This window comes from Atractosteus spatula, chromosome 8 (assembly GCF_055471065.1).
Source record: "Atractosteus spatula isolate fAtrSpa1 chromosome 8, fAtrSpa1.hap1, whole genome shotgun sequence".
Classification (NCBI taxonomy): domain Eukaryota; kingdom Metazoa; phylum Chordata; class Actinopteri; order Semionotiformes; family Lepisosteidae; genus Atractosteus; species Atractosteus spatula.
This window is the reverse complement of record NC_142713.1, coordinates 37,334,823-37,356,579: the sequence shown is the minus strand read 5'-3', so window position 1 is coordinate 37,356,579 and position 21,757 is coordinate 37,334,823. Positions and strand designations below refer to the sequence as shown.

The window sequence follows — 21,757 nt, the reverse complement described above, 5'->3', positions numbered from 1 at the left end:
TAGTTCTGTCCTTGCATGGCCATGAGGACTGTGAACTGAAAGCCTTAGGCATCTGTTTAGAGCTCGTCTTTCATCTAATCTACAGATGCAAGTACTGGAATTCACAAATTAGCAGCCTCTCAAAATCCTACAGGGAAAATACCATTTTGAGTTCATTCATAATCATCATTTGGCAAGACATAGCGTTACAATCTCACAACTCTGAACAAAAAAATCCAGATGGCAGTGAACAGACTCATAAAAAGAATTTCATAAAGAATACAAGAAAAACTAATATCCTAACCTGACTACAAATACATCTTAACATCATAAAAATGATTGAAAGAACACAATGTTCACAAGAGCTAGCTGAGGGTTTCTGTGTATTCTGACAGGAGGTTAGTGCAGTTTGAGTCAGTCTCTAAGCTCATGCCAGTACTTACCAGAAATGTATGAGAATGCAATTCTGAGAGCAGTCCAGGAATTGCTTACTTCATTAAGAGAAGGGGGTGGGGAGCCAGTTCATGAAATAGCCATGTTCACTAGGTTAATAGCCATGAGATTGAGAATCACAGGAGCTAGGTCAGAGCAGCTAGACCTGTGAATCTTTCCTGAGCTTGGTGATCCCTTTAACTCCCCTAAATTTAGCCTAAGACGACAGCCAACATATCAGGTTTCCAAATACAGAACAGTTACACTTGAAATGATACAATGAGTAGGCCTTACACAAAAATAGAATTCAGTGAGAGCAATAATATGAAAAATAAATCAGATTGAACACTTAGAAGGGACAAAATCCTAAGAATAACCTTTTTCCATTCAGGTATTTTTTAAGTTACCACTATGTTCTGTATTTATGTGTATACTGTAGGTGTCTGGTTTCAGCAATCAGAAACTTCAGTATATTACAATATTTAACATGCACAGGTGTCTGAAGAGTACCTCTTCTCCTTACTGATCTCGATGTATACTTGACTTGTATTAAAAGATCACCTTAACAGGAAATCAGTGTATTCAATATTATAGTCCAAATCTGTGTAGTATAATGGGGCTTATTTCAGAACCCACATGCAACAACACTAGGCCTTAGCCAATCACAACTACAGTATATCTCCTGTTACTCATGCTAGCTGTGCCACATAACCTTTTTGCATTTCTATCAGTTTGGTATTGCATATTTACATTACTATAGTATCCTTTTTCTCTTATTGGACCCTCTTCAGGTAAGACTGAGTGGACCTCTTGCTTCTTTAAGCACTAAGTCTTCTTAGTGTAGCCACAGACTGACTGTTCCCCACAATTCACTTGATGGTGTCCACACTAACTGTTTCAGTCTAACTTTCTTTATAGCGCTCAGCTCGCTTAAAATAATAATGCTTTCTCCAAATCCACTCAATGATCTCTTAGTCAGAAATCAAGATAAATCATGTCAGACATTTTTCCCCAATCTTAAATGTGACCTTGCAACCAACAAAATTCAAGAGAAAAACAAATAGATAATTATTAGGAAAAATAATTTAAATTAAAAAGTCTACAGCACCCTGGTTGCATAAGTGTGCACCCCCCCCCCCCCCAGCTAATACTTTGTGGGAATACATTTTGCATTTATTACAGCAGTAAGTCTTTGTGAATAAGTCTCTATCAACTTTGCACACCTGGACTTTTCAATTGTATCCCACTCTTCCTTGCAAAAAAGTTCAAGCTCCTTCATATTGCCACGGCATCTCATGTACACAGCCCTCTTTAGGTCATTCCACAGGTTTTTATGGGATTGAAGTCTGGGCTCTGACTGGGACAATCCACGACTTTGATCTTCCTTTTTTGAAGCCATTCCTTGATTGACTTGGATGTGTGCTTTGGGTTATTATCATGTTGGAAGGTGAAAATCCTCTTCATCTTTGGCTTTCTGTGCCAAAATATCTTGAAATCTGGAGCTAGTCATTATCCCATCTATCTTGACTAGAGCCCCTGTCCCTGCTGAAGAGAAGCAGCCATAAAAGCATGATGCTGCCACCACCATGATTCACATTAGGTATGGTGTTCTTTGGATGATGGGCTATGCTGTCTTTGCGCCAAAAATATCTTTTAGAATTAAGGCCAAAAACTTCAACCTTTGTCTTATCAGACTAAGACATTTTCCCACATGGTTTGGGAAGTTAGATGGACTTGGATGTTCTTTTTTGTGAAAAATGGCTTCCGTCTTGCCACCTTACCCCATAACTGAATACGGGAGATTGTTGTCACGTGCAAGGAGTGACCAGTACCTGCCAGAAATTCCTGCAGCTCCTTTAATATTGCCTCTTGGTAGCCTCCCTGATAAGTTTTCTCCTTGTCCTGTCATCAACTGTGGAGGGTCGTCCCGATCTTGGCAATGTCCCTGTCTCCCCACTTATTGATGATAGTCTTCACAGTGCTGCATGGTACATCCAATGTCTTTGATATTCTTTTACACCCCTTTCCTGATCGGTACCTTTCAACAATAAGATCCCTAGATGTTTTGTCAGCACCTTGCGGACCATGGCTATCCCAGTATGATGCAACCCGAAAGTTTCAAGGAAATCCTACAGGAACAGCTGATTTTTATTTGGGGTTAATCAATCATTTTCATTGATGGTAGGTGTATGCTACTTACCTTTCAACATGATTTTGATGATGAAATTGATTGGTTAACTCTGAACACAGTTACAGACCCCATTGTTAAAGGGTGTGCACACTTATGCAACCAGGGTGTTGTAGGTTTTTTCATTTCAATTATTTTTCCTAATAATTATCTATTTGTTTTTCTTTTGAATTTTGTTGTTTGTAAGGTCACATTAAAGATGGAAAAATGTCTGACATGATTTTTCTTGAGTTCTGGCTTCACATTACAAAAACCTGCGATTCAATAAGGATGTGTGACAGAGGAGCCTGTCACGAGGTACAGATAGCACAGGAAATACATATTCAACACCTTCCGTTGAGCGGTTGCTAGGTAAGTTCCTGAGGGTACACACTCAGGGCTTGATTAGTAACTGCTATTACTTAATTTCATATACATTCACATACTTAAACACAGGTATGAGTGAGCACTGTGGTGTGAATGGAGAGCACTCTCAAAATGGATGATACTCTGTTTAGTGTCAGTACTTCCAGGGTGGGTCAGCCTATGGTGGCCTCAGAAGGCCAAACCTAACCCCACTTCTCAAGGCTTATTTAAGGAGATGGGAAAAACCATGCATTGAACTGGAGAAATGGTTTGTTCCAGAGTGGAAGGGGCTTACAAGCTATTTAAGCTGGCTCCTCAGCCTAAGAGGGAGTTGGCTGTTGGTTGTTGGTGGTTGGTATGTCAGGTAGTGTGACTGAAAACAGAAAGAAAGCAATAAGGAGGATTTATCTTCATTTGAAGAATTAGTTTTGTTTCTTTTTGGGGTTTTGTTTTCTTGTGTGGGAGACTGGAGCACTGTAAATAAACTGCACTTATTTTACTTGAGTGTTTTTGCGGTAGAGCCATTCTGTTATAAAATGGACCTACTTTGGTCTTCCTCAGGCCATTGTGTGACAGGGTGTGTAGACTTTTTATATCCACTGTACCTCAGTATAGCAGTCTCTACATCGTCAATCATCTCATAGCTCATTGAGTCCAACATACCAATTAGCCATTTGGTCAGGGAGGCATAGGAGCAGTTGACATTCTTTCTCTGGACACAGTAGTTTTCTTCAGGCTGCTCCCCTGCAAGCCTGGACATCCAAGGAGCAGCTCATTCCATATGGAACCTATCCTTATTTCTCCCTTCCCTTACAGAGATAGTCATTCACTCCTGGTGCTGTCAATCCACCAATGTCTAATTCAGTGTCCATCTACAGTGCCAGAAGAGTTTGTGAACCCCAAACAACAAAGACAAAATAATGAAATGTAATAGTTTTACCATGATAACCTTTTTAAAAACCAGCCTTTATGTATACATCCAATAGGGTTTATAGTAACCAATTCCACGTCTCTTGAAATTAAATGATGTACCAAATAAACAAAACTTTGTAGGTTTTATAGATGCATTTTTGAAAATGCAAAATTCACATCAGTACAAAAAGGTTGATTAGGTATTCAGAAGTCCCCACTTCTTTTAAACAAACTGCCCTTATGAAGAAAACTCTCCTTGCTATGCTGTCTTTTGTAAAGTTTTTATGCAAGTGCTCTCAAAATTTGAAATAAATGAAGGACCTGTGGTATTTGGTTTCATGAAGCGTCGTACTGAAGGCAGGAAAAATGTATGCCTAACTGGGGACGATGAGGATTCCAATATGTTATTCTGATTTATACTACCCACTTCAACACTACCTTTCTGGCCTTTGGATTTTAATTTTAAAAAAATCTCAAACTTAAACTCAAAAGTTTCTTTGCTTAAATATACTGCTGCTCCCAACACAAATTTTCAATGTCAGCATTTTAGGAGTATGAAAATTACCAGATGTCTGCTTTTTTCTTCTCATGCTTTATAAAAATTTCATGTAAATAATAAGCTTGTATTTCACTAAACTCATTTACATGTGAGGCATGTGAAAAACAACTCTACTGAACATTTTTAGCTATACTGTAATAAACTATATGCGGTTCTCAACCATGGCTTTCATAGAACCTACAAAACTGTGTGTGATGGAAAGAGCAGGCAAAAAAAAAGCCTTAAAAGGCACAAGGCAGGCAGGAAGCTAAACGCTGTACTCATTTTGCAGTTTGAGAAGTGAAGAGCTTTTGCAAGGATTCCTTTCATTGGTGATAGGAATCTAGAACTAAATTATCACATCACTGGGGGAAAGCCAGGAAACACAGATTCTCATCTGTAGCGACAGCACCTCCACATAGAGATGCCTCCTCCTGCCCAGGCGTCTATCCAGACCTGGAGAAAATATTCAATTTATTTTTATATAGCACCTTTCACAACAAGGTTGCCCCAAGGCGCTTAACAATGCAAGTGACCATATATTCTCTCAAATAAATACCAGTCCTGTCCCTCTCCCCTGAGCACCTGTAGAATTTGTTTTTTTTCCCCCACATGTATAGAAGTGGTGATTTCCTACACCCTGCGAAAAAGAATAACTTTGTGGAATGCCACCTTTAATGGAGAGAAGGTACCCCAAGTCTTGCTAAACAGCAGCTCTACAAGATACCAGACCTTAGACCTCATTTTCAGAGACTGTCCCCCTAACACCTCTGTCGTTCCCTAGATCCACTACCAATACAGCACTCTTGGATGATCAGGGACTCAACTACCTCGTCATACAACCGGTCACTCTAACCAAGTGGCTTAAAAAGCCAAAAATCAAATACTTAAGCAAACCTTCAAGACATGAAGTGCTCTTGACCCCCGATGACTTACTGTACTTGATATCTAGTTTAGTCTTAATAGGATACACATTCAGAGGATTAAACAATGAGAACATAATTCAGGAAGAAACTTCCAAGTTATAAAAAACCTTTAGTATTTTTAGCAAGGTGACAATGTGTTCCAGGTGGATGCTGCACATTGGTGGTGGTGGAGGGGAGTCCCCATTACCTGCAAAGCGGTTTGAGTGGAGTGTCCAGAAAAGCGCTATATAAGTGTAAGCAGTTATTAGTATTATTAATGTAAGTCAGACAAGCCTACAAGAGGGAAAAAGGCTGACCCACTTGAGAACTGCCAGTTCACAAAGGCATGTGCTAATCACGAAGACCCATTCACAAACAGAAGGGTCTGGGCCACTTAACTTTAGTGTTAATATAAAAACATTACAGATACAGGAAAGTTAGTGAGCTAATTACAAACAACTTTGTTTTTATTTGTTTTCCAAAAATAATAAGTTCTCACAACACCGTTGGAACAAAGCATAGAGCAACATGCAAAGGGCATCATCATAAAAAATAATAACCTTCAGATTAATAAAGAAAATAAACCACTCAAACATCAATCTGGTCATTTGTATTTATTTTATCACCCTGCCCCTAATACAATATAACAAAGCTCAATGTCAAAAACATGATTTAGATTATACTATGCAATTCTTTTGCTTTATCTATAGAGAGTGCTAAAGGATACATCTTTCACACCTGACAACAGGAAAAAGAGACAAAACAATCATGATTTTAATACTTAATATGCATATATACAGAAAATAGGGAAATAAATACGAAGATAAATTAATTTGATCCTAATCCTACTTATGCTTCCCATTAAACATGGCTTGGGGGGGGGGGTAAAAACAGTAAGATGGACTCCGACGGGCATCTATATGAATTCTCCGACATCCACCCTTTTGTCCCGAAACTTGCTCCGGGCCTTGGTCCTAGCTTTAAACGCGGCAGCGTTGTACAAGTGCTGAAAACAGGAAAAACAAATAAAAGGTCAAACTTTCATTAACAAGGAGCAGATTTTTCCAATACCTTTCTCCAACACTATGTCAATGCATATACTAAAGACCTAAAAACACCACCACAATCCGGTTTAGGGTTCAAGAAAAGGGGATGCCATGCATCTGCCCCATTAAAACGAGACTGTACTCAGATATTCCTATTAGTTTTCATTAAATGTAATAATTACACGAGCACAACTGACAACATTCTGCCTGCTGCCATTCTGCCTCCAGGAAAGAAATGACCAACAGGTCAGGGCTGATGACATTACCCTCTCGAAGCGGGAGATTTTCATCGCCTTCAGCGCGGCGGAATCAACCACCACAGGGGCTCCAAGCTCAAAGACATTCCGAATAAACTCATTAGCCTGGGAAGGAGCACAAGGACAGGGTTAATTTTGTTGACTAAACTGAAGAGGAATGTTCAACAACAAGCTGTTTTTCAATTTAGTCAGTGACAAAAATGTTCACTATTGTCATCCACAATAACGAGGATGAGGACTAAATAGCTTTGCATTTCTGTTTCAGCAAATGAGGCAAAAATCACTTGTTTGACTAAAATGCAGATGAATATTAATTTTGTTACATGCCTTCTATCTTACAAGTAGTTCAGGCACACTATGACTAACAGGAGTAATTCTAGGTAGATTGCAAGGATTAATATTCTTAGATAAATTTCAAGTATCGGGGTATGCCATTTCTCTTTTCATTTTGTCCCTCATGAACCCTGATTGTGTTAATTTACGGGGAGCCTGTACAAACGATGTGAAGATTTCTAATACCGAACTAATTAGATTAAGTAAATCAGAACACCTTGATAAACAGAGATGATTTTCTTGTAGCCACTAATTTGGCTTCCAACCAGATTAGCAACTCTTAAGCCTAGAAAAGGTGCACTAGAAATAATGCAGCAGCATATAGTGAGGAAATGAGGTGGGGGACAATGAACAAAAAACAGAGGGTAACTTCACACTGAAAAGTTGTATAAACAATGTCATATACTTTATAAAATCTTAGCATACCACAACAGAAACGTAATACACACATACCTGTTCAGAATAAGAAGTATGCCCTGTGTAAAGACAAAATGGCCACCATTGCCCACCTGCAGGTGATAGTTCATTCCAGATCCTACAAGTTCCCGGAAGGCATCGTAGGTTCTCTTCTTCACCCAGCAGTCGATGTACATGCGCTCAGAGCCAAACCGGATCGTCTCCGTCTGGAAATCGCCCTCCTGCCCACAATAAAATCCAACTGGAATTGTTAACAGGTGGACTGTTCTAAAACTTCAGATACCTAACAAGGCAGAAAGGTTATCACAACCTAAAGTGAAGGTTTGTACATCGTACCACTACGATACACCAGGTCATCGGAAGTGACCCATGACCAGAATACAAAACTAAAGTCCTAACAGTGAGGCACAATTATAAACTTAAGACGCATATAGAAATCTCACAATTTCCTGCGAACTTAGCTTAATGTAAAAAGCTCTTTACAGTCTTGCTCACCTTCATTTAGACATCTAAAAAACAAATTGGTACAGGTGTGCAGTTGAAATTAATAAATCTAGCATTCAGCCTCATTTTTCTGAAGAATGTTTGCATTCTAGAAACAAACCATTCTCCAAGATTGTGAAAGAAGCCTTAAGAAGTCCAGTGCCATGCTCATTTTCGGATGTGAAATATGAATACTAACCACGCACAAAGTGAACCAAAGGCTTCTGGAGTTTGCATTGGATTCTCCCAGGCCCCTGAACACTATACCAAGTCATTGCACAGTTTAGCAATTTCTCTAAAATATTTAGAACTTTAGAGGTACAGTACCAAGGAGCGTTTTGGTGTTAAAGTGGAATTCAGAAAAGGTTAGTTATTACTTTCAGTTCAGCTCTCACCTCCACAGCCTTGAGCACATCTCTGAAGACAGACCTCTGCTTTCTTTTGTCATTTTTGGCTCTGTGCTTGTTACCGTCTGTGGCAAGAGCACTCAGGTTTGCACACAAAGACTCCAAATCTTCATATTCAAACTCCTGAGGACAGACAAATGAAGCCTCCGATATCCTGATTTTATATTTCTTTCAGCATGAAACTAGAGAAAAAACTAATACCAATACTTGATTTTCATAATACCTGAAGCAAGCATAGGCAATGTGAAAATACTATATCCTTTGCCACTGAAAACTCCTGCGGTTTAGAAAAATAATAAAAGTTTTTCTTTCCCAGTCAAATACACACCATATTTGTAATTTAGTAGAAATTAATAGATATGCATTCTTCACCACTATCTTTTTCAGACACATTCATTACTCACTATACGAGCACAGCTGGTTTAAAATGTATGCTTGTAGACAAAAACTAAAAGACACTAAATTCCCATGAAAATACACGCAAGTCTCCAATTTGTTACAACTTCTTGTAACTCGGCACAAACCCGTTGAGTTCAGGCACTTTTCTAAAGAGTCTGAATAGTTTGGTTCCGAAAATTGCCAAGCGTATGTTACAACAAGCAGAACTGACAAATACATCTTTCTTATTGCAGTTATTATGTTTAAATGTACTGTGAAACAGTTGTGTGAAGAAACTAATTAAAAGTTCTTGCAAAAACATGTTTATTATTTTATTTAATAAATCTTGCACAGGCAAGGATGTAATAAAACCCATAACTGTAAAAGTAAGATAGATCATTGAGATGTCTGGCGATACCGATGCATGCACTATGAATGCAAAGTAATCAAAACAAGTCATGAATTCAAAATATTCTACTCTATAACTAGTACAATACCCTTACAATTTTTAACATTGAACTACCATGCAGTTAATAAAAATAATGATTGGTGACATTAAGACTGTGCATTCACAGCATGCAGGATGAAATTTAGAAATCTAGTTTGTGAAGTGTAACTAGCTTTCATATTTGGTCCTTAATTATTAAATAAGTGAAAATAGAAACAACTTTTACATTTAATAACCGGCATTAGTGCAGATGGCAGCTACCGAGAGGCCAGCAAAATAAAAATGGAAGAACGAGCTGCATGCTTGAAGCTTGTATTAGCAGGGAAAGTTTACTTGTCTAAAAGTCACTTGTTTAAGCAAGTAATCTTAAGTAAAGCACTTGTTTAGTGAGGCATGAGTATTTACTTTATAATCTTTGTCTATTGATGAGCACAGATACCACAACAGACATGTATACAGCAGATCACATTTAAATCCTCAAAATGTGAAAGGCATTTATTGAAATAAATCAGTAAAAGTAACTTCTGCACTACTCAAGTGTAGCAGAGAATCAACATTTTACAAAGGACTTTACAGCATCTTTGAAGACCTGGCTTACAAGCACGTAAGATCAGTTGTGTAAACCCTACAGTCTACTTGGAGAGAACCGTGAAGCACCTGAAGGGCTTCTTTTTAATAAAAATTACAATAAAAGACTACTTTAGTTGACTTACGGCATCCAAGTCTCTTGCCAATTCAAAGATGAGGGCAATGGCCTCTCCTGCAGCAATCCTCATATTGACGTCATCACTTTTCAGGAGGCTGGGAAGTCTAGGTAAGTGTCTGGAAGTAACAGGATATTATCAGCAACACTTACAAGGGCACATATTACATAAAGGAAAACAAATCTTCACCACAAAAGAAAAAATTATTCATAATGTAGTTTAATCAAAAAAGACATTTCCTTTTACCCTATGTATTTCCTAGTATGGAAATTCCTTAGTTATGCCAAGTTATTTACAACATATTTAGGATTAACACTGACTTGACTTCTTTGATAAGAGTTAGGATAATGACAAATATTAAAGAAAAAAGTCTTAAGATACACACCCTAAGCAAGACAACAGGGAGATAATAAAAATATTCTATTAATGTGCAAATTGTCACTTCATTGTTCAGAATCTCTCCAGGAGCTTTAATTACCAACTTGCGATACAATCATAGCTGGAAGCTGTACACTGCACAATTATAAATCTTAGGGAAAGAGTGGAATACTTTTTCAGAATTTTCTTCACTTCTGTGTTGGAGCAAATGGTCAGCAGTAGTGCCCACGCCAAAAGTGCACTGATGTGAAGCGCTGTAGTTTGGGCGTTAAAGACTGACTGAGTCCCATCTTCCTTCGTATACGATTTTGCGAAGAGGCTTTCGAAGCATTCCATGGTTGCGTACACATCCTGGTGTACAAAAGCAGAACGAAACAATGACTGTCTGGTTCCTAGCAGCATTTTGAAGACTCATCTTTGAACAACCCACCAAAAACTCACTATAAATAAATGCTGTAACAGATTTGCTAATATAGTGCATTAGATCACAGCCAAGCCAAAGGAACAACAGGTGCAGAACTCGTTATGAGAAGCACTGCATCATCAAGAAACAACAGCTGTGCATGGAAGCACAGTAAACCCTCAGTTTAAAACAGTAATGGGGGGAGGATTGTGCATTAAATCACAATGTTCTTTCAGCCCAAAAACACACTATAATATAAAAATGTATATATAAGCTTCATGGACTTTTTCTGGACAACTGCAATTAAAGTCAAAGAAAATTGTGCCTTTTCATCATAAATAAAATAAGTTATGGCTAACAAGCATTTATGCTTCAAACCACTATGAGCCAGAAAATAAAAAAAAAGAACTGAAAAAGGACTAGAGGTTATCCCATATTAGACCTATTAAACCATACACAACTCGCAGAACTTATGTATATTTTAATTTAAAAAAATGGTGATTTGTATTGGTGAAAACATTTGCACAATCAGTTACCCATAACAATGGTTGGTACTTCACTGCATGTTTCACAAAAGAGAATACAAACTATACATAAAGGGAGAGGAGGATTGCAGAGCACAGCTAAAAATCAAACTGAAATTTCCAAAATGAAAACATTAGTGGAAATCTTATTTTTGGTCAAGCGATTCATGTAAAATGTGAAAATGTTGCCAAATGGCTTATAAAAACTACAAATGTCAAACTCACTATCATGTAGGCTTTACCTCTTTGCTTTTCAAACTGTTCCTTGACTTACATGTGTAACATTTTGTTGGATAACTAAAATCGATGTTGTTAAATAGAACATTTGTTATTAATTACCAATTTGTTTTCTTAGCAAAATGTGTCACTGTGTGCCTTTATGACTTATTTTAGGGCAGTGTGCCATGTCTGGAAAAAGCAAAACATTCCTATGCATGAAGATTCATGGAGAAAGATATGGAGAAATAACTGTTTAAGGGAAACAGAGTTCATTTTAGGGTGCAAAGCACCACTCATTTTTTACCCATTTTTTAAAATAAAGATGTTCACAAGAAGTTAACTATACACAACTTTTTCCAGTCTGCAACATTAACCATTTAGCAATGCTGATAATGTTACTGAATTCACCACTATTCTTTTCTAGGATGTTTATGTGAACAAAATGTTGCAGACAAGTTCTTGTGCTATGGAACTGGAACAATGTATTCTATGCATCACTGTGTACGCTAACCAAATGCTTCTCCTGGCTACAGAATTCAAACCTCCACTACATCCCGAGTTTCACTGAGAAACGGTTTCAGCTCAATCTGATAAAAGGCAAGTAGCTAGAAGAAAATGTCTACAGGTCACACCATATCCCCCCTCTTTTATTTACAAAAATATCTTGGTTAAATATTCGGCAACTTTTTTTTTTAAATATCAACGATACGAAAGGGGAGTGTCTGCCACGACCATTTACAATTTTCTGGGAGTTACAATTCATGATGTGACAAACATTAAAATCTTACCAAGATATCATCTTCAGCAACCAAGCTGCAAACACCCAAACTGGTTGCACACTGAAACAAAAAGGTGGAAAATAAACAAAAACATGATAGGGTTAGCCATTGACAAAAACAGGAAAATACTGTTAAAGCTTAGCAGTTCTAATACAGTATTATGATGTATATGGTATTTGAAGTTTCAAAATTGAGAACTAAAACTTTTAAACTTTTAGTTTTTTAAAACTGAAAACAGGTTTGGTCTAGAATTAGCTTTAGAGCCAACCCTGAGGTTTTCTGTGGAAGGCCATTGGCATTTGACCTTTACAGTAAGAGGAAGGGCCTCAACACGCGTATATTTTTACAAATGAGCTGACTGCAAACAAGAGCTTTAAAAACACTCCCCATGAAAAACCAACCAGAAGCCTGCAAGGAAAGTCGCTGCTTTTAGTCTAAAATGTACAGAGCTAGTACCAGATGAAAACAAGAACACTCACTGCCTGCCGAGCTTGGATGTTGGCCGTTCTGTCAGCAAGAATATTCATGAAAATAGGTTTCAAAGTCTTAAAAACTTCTTCGCTTTCAATCCCAGATCCCAGCTGAATGCAGAGGAGACAAGCCAAGGTTGCGGCAGCACGCTGTTCGTCACCTTTGCCTTGAGAGAGAAGGAAAATAATGCCCTTATAAAAGAATGAATGAAACATTTCTCTAAATACAGGATATGCTGCTACAGAAATTCCAAAAGGAGTAGCAGGTCATGAAGGTCAAGTTTAATATGTGACCAACTTGTAAATGCAAAGGCAGTCAGTGAGTCAATGAGTCAGTCATTTGTGGAGTCTTTTCTTCAATATTTGCATCAAAACTTACGTCCTCACATTATTCAGAAAGACTACATTTACAAATGTCTTAAAAAACATTCCCATATGCAAGCCTACTTCAATAGTATTGAAAAAATACTTACTACTCCAAAAGCTCACTTAATAAACTATTATATTTCATAAAGTTATCACCTGCACTGGGTAAATAATAGACCAATTTCAAGCCTGGAATAAAAGGCTGGTTAATGGCACACATGACAGGAATGAGGTTATAAATTATTACTACCATTTAAAGTAGCTGAATTAGTTCACACACCAAGAGGCTCAAACAGAAATTTAGCTGCTGCTCCATTACAAAATTGAATGCCTGTATTCAGGAAATCCTATGCAAGACATCCATTCTGGAAGTACAATCACAACATGACAAGGTTTGAAGTATGCTATACCGTAAATCTGACCAAACCAATCAGATGGTTTCTTTCAAGAAACAGTTGGACAAGACCCTCAAATCAATTAGCTACTAGCAATCTAACGAAAGATGAGTAGAATGGCACCAAGGATAAAAAGGGAGAAAAAAAGCTAATTAATGCATTACCTTTCTTCAAACACCTCTCAATGCTGTCTGTTATAGTTATTCTTCTTTCCAAAAGAAATTCATACAGCATTTTGGAGGCCATGGCAGTTTTCAGTCCATCGAGTGCACTGTGCCTGGTCTTGGCACTAAAACCAATTAAAAATGAAGAAACAAATTTCACGTTAAAAACCTGTAACTTTTAAATCACAAAAGTACACATTTAGAATGGCTTGCATCATTAGTGAGGCTTCTACTTATCCCCATGTCTTTTTGCCACAAATTCTTTTGACAGCTGTTGAGCAGGAGAGTCCTGCAGAGTCCCATCCTGAAGCTTAACAGATCACCCAGAGTTAGTCATTTCAAGTCATCGTCAGGTTGAGCACCACAGAGCCAACATTGCCTATAGATAATGCAGTCTGACAAACTAAGCAAGCTCCCAGATTATACCATGATATGAGGTTCTGTAAACACAATTTCCTTTGCAGCGTCTAAAAAACAAAAATCAAGACTGGGCAAACATTTGGCAGCCGACGCTTTATGTACACAACTGAGAATTGCTCAAAATCAAACAGCAAAAATAATCTATAAATAATAAATGGGGAAACGCTGAGTTTCAGGAAACAGTTAATAAAAAGTTAATAAATTTAACATTTACAATTTCCAAACAATTTGGGAAAGCAATAAAAAGGCAAATGACATTAGCATATATTGGTAAAAGCAAAAACCTCATTTAGAACCATATTCAAGCCTGGTCCTAACCTACTGTACTACAGAAAAGCTTGCTGCTCTGGAATCGATCCAGAGAAGAGCCACCAGTGACTTCCCCAGACTCAAAAGAATGTCTTACTGACAGGGCTGATGCGCGAGGACCAGACTCAAGTATTCAGAATCACCAAGGAACAGACAAAGCCAATGGCCTGCTGCAGAATCCACTGTGAAACACAAACTACAGGACAAGACCTGAAACTAGGGGGGAGGGAACTTGGTTGTGGGAGTCTGGAACAAACCACCCCCCCCCCCCCCACTGTTGTTGAAACTCTTCTTCCAAGAAACGGCTACAGGAGCTCCTCGGGTCAATTAGCTGAATTAGTTGCTAAAAAGTAAAACGAGCTCAATGGGCCAAAAGACTTTGCAAATGAGAGGAGGCATTTTCTTAAGCAAGTAATTTGTTCAGTTAATGAAACGCATGCACTGGAGGGCTAAAGATTTGTTCCAAATTATCTGCAAATTAAAGTCTCATCTACCGTTGATCACAAGTAAAATCTTCCAAGCCTTTAGAACGGGGGTGTCTAATCCTGGCTCTCAATATCCACAGGGTGTACAGCTTTCCATTCCTGGTCTGAACTTAATGCTCTGAACCAGTTCATCAGCTACCATTTTTTTTTGCTTAAATAAGAAAAAAAAAACTATAAAAACCACAGAGGCTGGCTTTCCAGATCCAGGATTGGTGATTCAATGATTATTTCTAATATGAGCTGGGACTCCCCAGGAGTAGGGAGGGGGGGATACCCGATCTAAACTACTTTATAATTTAGATTGGGTATCCCCGATTGCAACACTGCAACAGAATTCAAGCCCATTTCTACAGCACTTTGTTCATCTTGCCACATGAGTGGAGGACAGCAAAATACACAATCACACAATCTTAAACGTAGTATTTTGGTTGATACATTGACCTCCAGCCCATTCAGCCTGCAACTTCGTATTAAAGAGGTATTAGGATGTTACCTGCATGTATACACAAAAAATAAAACAAATCTCCAGAAAAAAAAAATGCATACTACTCAAATGTACAGTAGTATGGCATTTTATTTAGCATATTCTACCGTACATGCAGAAACATGCACATGGTAATCCACCTCTCTTCAGCAGGTAACCTCTGGACGTGGAAGATTTAGAAGCTTTGAAATCAATCTTTTCCCTCTTTTGGCATTTATCAAACTAGACTGGATCAGTAAGTACATTCCCAGACAAACACCCAACACAAATCAATCTTAAAGTAAGTGTGCTTTTATTTATGTTACTAAAAACTAAAATGCTAATTACTAGGTAAATAAAATGTATAAGAAAACACCACTTCAATGGAAAGTCACATGACTTACCACAAGAAATCCCATGATTCCTGTCATGTGGAATGGTACCTTGCCCAATGGACAAAATAGTGCCTAATCAAAAAACGTCTTCTTTCTTCTTCCCAAACACATCTGTATTGTCAGCTGGTCTTCAGGCCTTCTTGCAATCGCAGATGCATTGAGAGGAGGGCCTTCTATGGTAGCCACAAAATATTTCAGATGGCTGGAAACCTACCTGACAACCTGTAGAATATGTGGCTGGTGCTTGTTTAGTTACACGTAAAGCAAATCCACTGAGGATTGGACTCATAAAAATTTTTTTTGTGGTTGGTTAAAAAAAATGTAACTCTAGAATGTTACCACTTTTTCCCAGACAAACCATGAATTCAGTTGCATTAAAATACCGTCAGCTGGTTAGATTAAATTCTATTTTGGGAAACCTTCAACAGGAATTTTAAACTTTCTCCAAAAGCTTTATCAAGCAAATCAAATTTATACAGGAAATCTACCCCAGGTTTTATCACATTGCTTACGTCACAACTGAGAAGGGCTTTTCAGAAGCATTAGTTTTGTTGTATAAATACAAGCAGCATTTCTTAGAAGTAAGAACGCCAGAAATGCATTGGTATATCACCGACATCTAAGAAGAGAGATTCCATCACAGATACAAATCATTATTTACAGTCATTATCCCACTTTTGAGAATACTGTAAAGGTGTTATAATAAAGAGCATGTTTTCATTGTTCCATTACAACATGCAACTTAAAAATTCAATTATGAAATTGTGCTATTTATTGTTTTTTCCCCCCTGTTTTAACCCAGATACTTTTTCCAAAGGGTTGCTTATTTCTAAATTCAGATGGAAAATCCAACACTGCAGATCTAAAATTTTAAAAAATGCATGCTAAAAATATTTCAAGTGTAATGAATAACAATCAACATAAAATAAAGCTGCATTACAATTTTAAGTCACTCTTCAACAGGAGTAGATTTGATTACAGTCTGTCATGTATTAAGAGGCCAATCAGAGTGGTTGCTTAACACAGGTAGTCTCTTAACCATAGTTTCACAACTTCCTTCTAACTATACACTATACTCTTTGTGTGTGGATTGGAAAATTTCAAAGGAGCTGTTCATTTTTTAAGCAATTTAATACCTAACTGTGATGTTCTTAAAACATCATACGGTTTATTTTCCCCAATTCAGTAACTTTAATTTATTACCCTCAATATCAAAATAATCTCTCAGCCCTGAGTTTCTCTTTCAAACATTAAATCCTAGATCCTAGTAACTCTAGCCCTGGGGACTTTTCCATTTATTTACCCCAATTTGACCAACTTTAATTCAGTGATCCATTTTTGGTTGTCACTATAATTCATGACTTTAAACTCTCCTATATATATAAACAGCTGCCAAAATGGTCCTTCAACGCAGGACTGGGTTTGCTTTCAGATCACTTAAGAAAACTGTAGTCACTTCTTTAACAGAAGTTAATAGAACATAGGTTGAACATTTTTTTACTTGTTTCATGTCCTGTTAAGTATTTGTTGCAAGATTCTGCTTGGCTTTTTTTCTTCTTACTAACTTGTTGAGCACATTCTGTGAATAGCTCTTCAAACAAACTCATTCAACCTTGAAACAACTTCCAGAAGCACTCTTTAAGCCTTCAAGCAATGTGCACAGCAAGAAAACACTAAGAAGAAATAGATCACAAAGGCAGGACAACCACATAATGAAACAAGTGAAGAGCAAAATGACAGGAAAATTGTGCAACTATTCAGTAAAATACATGAAGTCTAGAAAACCATGTTCCCTACTCCACTTTACTTGCCTTTTATCCAAGGTGCTGTCAATATATCCTTTTAATTTGTATTCAAAGTCTTCTTGAGCTGCGTCTTCACTAACATCAACAACTGCACAGCAACAAATGACAAGATGCCAACATTAAGGCCACAGCAAGTTTCTACAGAATGTACAACAACTGATTTTAAGGCAAAAACAAAGCTCTGGGCAATAATGCACTTCACTGTACATACAGTTCAAGCTCAACATTTATTCCATCTCATTCTACACAAATCCATGAGGACAGGTTTTGATCAAGAGACTGCCCCCCCCCCCCCCCCCAGTCATTTGGGTTAAAGTCTTTAATATCTCCAAGCTCTTATTTAGAGGCTGCTCATTACAACAGAATGTCTGTACTAATACATATTATTATGCCCAAAGTACCCAAAAAATTAGAAGAGCCATTTAAACTCAAACTGAAGTCCTGAAATGCCTGCAGTCAGAAGAACTTTGGAAAATTTACCTTCCTCGGCTACACTGGCAGCATCACTAAGGCTGCTGCAGTGGCTCAGTGTTTCAATGGAGGCATCCTCGTCACTGAAGGGCTGCACACCTCTGTGCTGTCCTCCTGTTTAACAGGGAGCAAAGACAATGGACAGGAAAAAGATCATTAAAATAGTGTGCCTACAAACCAAGTATTTCAATTTCTAACTGAATTCTCAGTTTGGGGTTAGGCCTAGAATTAATATTCATATACAGTACATTCACTCAATATTAAAACAAACCCAACCCCTTTAATTAGTCTAACTCATTAGTGCTGAACGCCAGTCCTCAGGAGACTGAAATCAGTGGATTTTCCAAGACTCTTTAAATAATTTACACCTAATCCTAACCCCCAGCCCCGACTTTCTCTTTAAAATATCTAAATCCTGGATGGAAATCTAGCCTTGCTCTTTTTTGTAACCTTAGCCAGGAGCCCAAACACCAAGGTGCATCACAGTCAAACCAAGCATTACTATAACCAAAAAGCAAATCCAACAAAGATTGAGTCCTACACCCAATTTTAACAATAAACATTTATGCACAGTCTTCTGCAATTAAACAAAAATCTTCATCTCACCACCCACCTTTAAATTCAACCAAACTTTAGCCATAATCCTAAACTAAGGGTTATGTGGTGCCAATGTCACATTATTCTTAACCCAGTCTTTACCTCAGCTCTCTATAGCCGAGAGTTCATTAAGAATAAAATGTGCTTTGTAAGACTGCCATTACAAAATAAAGTAGTGTAAAATCAGGGCAGATAAAGCTGTTATAGAAGCACTGAGCCTCTGTGAGATCTGGTTACAGGCCAGAACAAGAATCCTGCATGAACACAGCTTTTCCACTCCTAGATGCAGAATTAATGGGATTTATTTAAAAAACGGATTAAAAGAAAATTTTGGCCTCTTAAAAAGATATTCAAATCTATGTAAGGCACAACTGGCAAAAAATACTGAAGTTTCTGTGTTTTTCTGTCCAAACACAGTCCGACTTCCTTTTCCTCTCAGAGTAAATGCAGGCTAGCCTAGCCTCTCCTTGTAGCAGGTCATTTTCCGAACTTCCCAGTTTGACAAACCACAAAGTGGGACTTTTTCCAACAGTTAAGCTAAAGACAAGTAGCTGGAAAATCCACCGTGTTCTTTTTTCTCTTTACAAGGTCAAGGTCGTGGCGATACAGCTGAAAATCACAGAGTTAAGACAAACAAGGCCCCATTACAAAGCTATTGGCAATTACCAAAACATACCAGAATTAAATCACCAAAATGGTATCATTCTCGGAAACAAACAGGGTTGAAAAATGAATACGTAAACACCAGGTCCACTAAACCTGCCACTGAATTTCACATTGTTGGAGATCCTCTGCTACCAACTGAAGATATTTACAGGAAGATAAATATGAAATAGAATAATAATTCAATGTATTTTTTTGAATTGGCAATTAAGATATTGGAAACATTCTTTCTTGACTTCTAAGCAGCATACATCTGGAGGGAATTCCCCAACTGGTATTAATGGAAAGATTTAAATTAGTTTATTTGGTTTTCCTAAATTGTTTTTTCATATCTTAGTATTTTAGTTTAAAAATATGAAGGATTTTTTAATATTACATTGCCTGTTGATTGCTTTAGAATACAGTTTCAATGTATTCTGGCTACTTAAATATATCTTGGTATAATGGGTCATCATCACATAATTTTTTAACATTTCTTAATGTAATTCCAAGAAGACTATCAGGTGACTGAAGGCTGGACTATACATAGTCACTTTTACACAGAAATGAGATTAAACCCATGTGATAAGTTATCATAACTCACAGACCAGGGCACTGAACAGCTGATTTGAAAACTTTTGCAGCAGTACACGTTGTGTAAAAAAAAACATCTCAAATCCTACACTATATAAATTTGTTTTTTTTTTATCTCTATGAAAGGTGAAAGCTTAAAATACATGTACTCATTTTAATACAATCCAAGTAAATTTTCAGAATCTAGTTATTTAATAAATTTAGAACCTCACACCTATGGTGGATTAACTTAAGCCTTACCTAATAAGTAAAACATGTAAATAATATTAAAATAGAGGCTCAGAAGAAACGTGAACATATAAATATGAAGACACCCGCACATTTAGATTTTAAAGACAACCGGATCTCAACCAATAAACTCAACTGCAGTTCGGGAAAATAAAACTCCAAGCGTAACTTTTTGGAAAAGTCTAAAAGACAAGAAACAGCAGTGAGTCGTATTTTCCATATAAAACGAAGCGGAATAAGGATAAAATATTGCAATATAGAACTATCGTATCGCCGTCTGGCTATTGAAACATACAAAAATGATCACTGAGAGTTCAAACCTCTTAAATTGTCTAGTTCAAAAGATGACTAAGGCGTTGGAGAAATGAGTAAAAATACTGTGACTCAACAGTAAAGCGTCTGTCAATATGTACCGTACAACACGTTGTGTAATGGAAGCTAAACTGCATGTGTATGATGTGTACAGTAATGCATTCAAAAAAAATCAAGAGATTCATAATTTTCCACAAACAAGTATGTCATCCTTTACAATAAAACAATTCATAGTGAATGGATTAAACTGTTATGGGTTTATTAAAAAACACCACCATTTCCCGGTCATTCGTAATCTGCAACCGGCGCCATAATTTATTATGCCACGTACTCTATGAATGTGGTAATTGATGGCATTTGTGTCCTGATTTTCCCAGTTACAAAAAAGGGCATTGCGAATTAAGCGAAAATAAACCCTGCTAACATTTCTAGTATACATTTAATGTTAAATTCCATATTCACATTCTTAACTAGAACAGGCCACAAAAATCTGGGCAATGTAGTTTTTCATCATAGCTAAAATAATAATATATTGAGGAACTCCTTACTACAAAGAACTACAATTCCCAAAGTTCATTTCGCTCAAGACGGCTAAAGAACCAGTAAAAACTAGCACCATCTCTGGCTTACCTCTGTTATTCCTCTTCTTGGACCTTGGCATTCTTGTACAAAAATAATTCAACTTTACAACAAAAATCAGCCAATAGACGACCAGTTTTTACTGTATTGTCTCTCCAGATGAAAATCGTCACACGGCACCGTTGAAAGATAAGAATAAAAAGCAATCCCAGTGAAAGTCTGCAAACGAAAACGACACATCTTCCCTCTAAAACCAGGGCTGAGCAAAACACACTTGGCAACAGGGTTTTATATGGCAGACATAACGCACGTAGGATAAGGAGGGGCTTGACGTGAAGTATGCTATTGAGCTTTTGTAGAGCCAATAGTGTTGCCGGCTCCCTGCTGTAGCTGGCTGTGCATTTGTCTGCTGAAATGTGAAACGTCACCCTCAGATTTTCACACAATTGGAAAGCCAAGAATCCCAGAAGATTTACAGCAGAGGTTCTCAGTTCTGGTGTTGGAGTACCACTGTGTCTGAAGGTTTTTGTTCGAACTGGGCCCTTAATCACAAATGCTGTTACCTGTAACTAATTTGCTTGCTGTTTTAGACATTTTCTCAGCACTTAGCCCTCAATTTAAAAACTACCCTAAAATGCATTCTTTCCAACTTTAGCACAAAGACCTTTATGTCGTCTCTCCTCATTTTGCTAATTAAGAAATTGCTCCCTTATTTCTAACTAATAGCCAGTTGATGAATAACAGACACAGGTGGGAATGACACTCAAAAAATGCCACAGTGAGTCAGTGTTTTTCCTTCTGCATATACAGTATTTCAGCCAGGACACCTGAATTATTATTACATATAATATATTATTACAAATTATTTATCTCATTTAGCTTTTTAAGAGCTGAAAGCAAATTTGAGAAAAGAAGACTCAAATACAAATTGAAATTAGCCAGTGATGAAGAAATCATCTGAGGTGAAAAACTAAAGACACAGGATGA

General features: G+C 37.4%; 1 protein-coding gene across 2 annotated transcripts; it reads right to left on the bottom strand.

The window, feature by feature from the left end:
- Window positions 1-5,898: 5,898 nt before the first annotated feature.
- ifrd1 (interferon-related developmental regulator 1) lies at window positions 5,899-21,037 on the bottom strand. Of its 2 annotated transcripts, none has more exons than XM_088922687.1 (12): window positions 20,822-21,037; window positions 17,828-17,932; window positions 17,354-17,435; window positions 13,471-13,595; window positions 12,555-12,712; window positions 12,085-12,135; window positions 10,323-10,501; window positions 9,782-9,890; window positions 8,231-8,365; window positions 7,389-7,573; window positions 6,612-6,707; window positions 5,899-6,305 (listed from the first exon to the last, which is right to left on the bottom strand). In XM_088922687.1, exons 1-11 carry the CDS (start codon window positions 20,850-20,852, stop codon window positions 6,641-6,643), a joined length of 1,227 nt encoding a protein of 408 aa, XP_088778813.1. In that variant the 5' UTR covers window positions 20,853-21,037; the 3' UTR covers window positions 5,899-6,305; window positions 6,612-6,640. The 2 variants fall into 2 exon arrangements, with proteins under 2 accessions (XP_088778813.1, XP_088778812.1); XM_088922686.1 differs by having other exon boundaries at window positions 7,445-7,573.
- Between the last annotated feature and the right edge of the window lie 720 nt (window positions 21,038-21,757).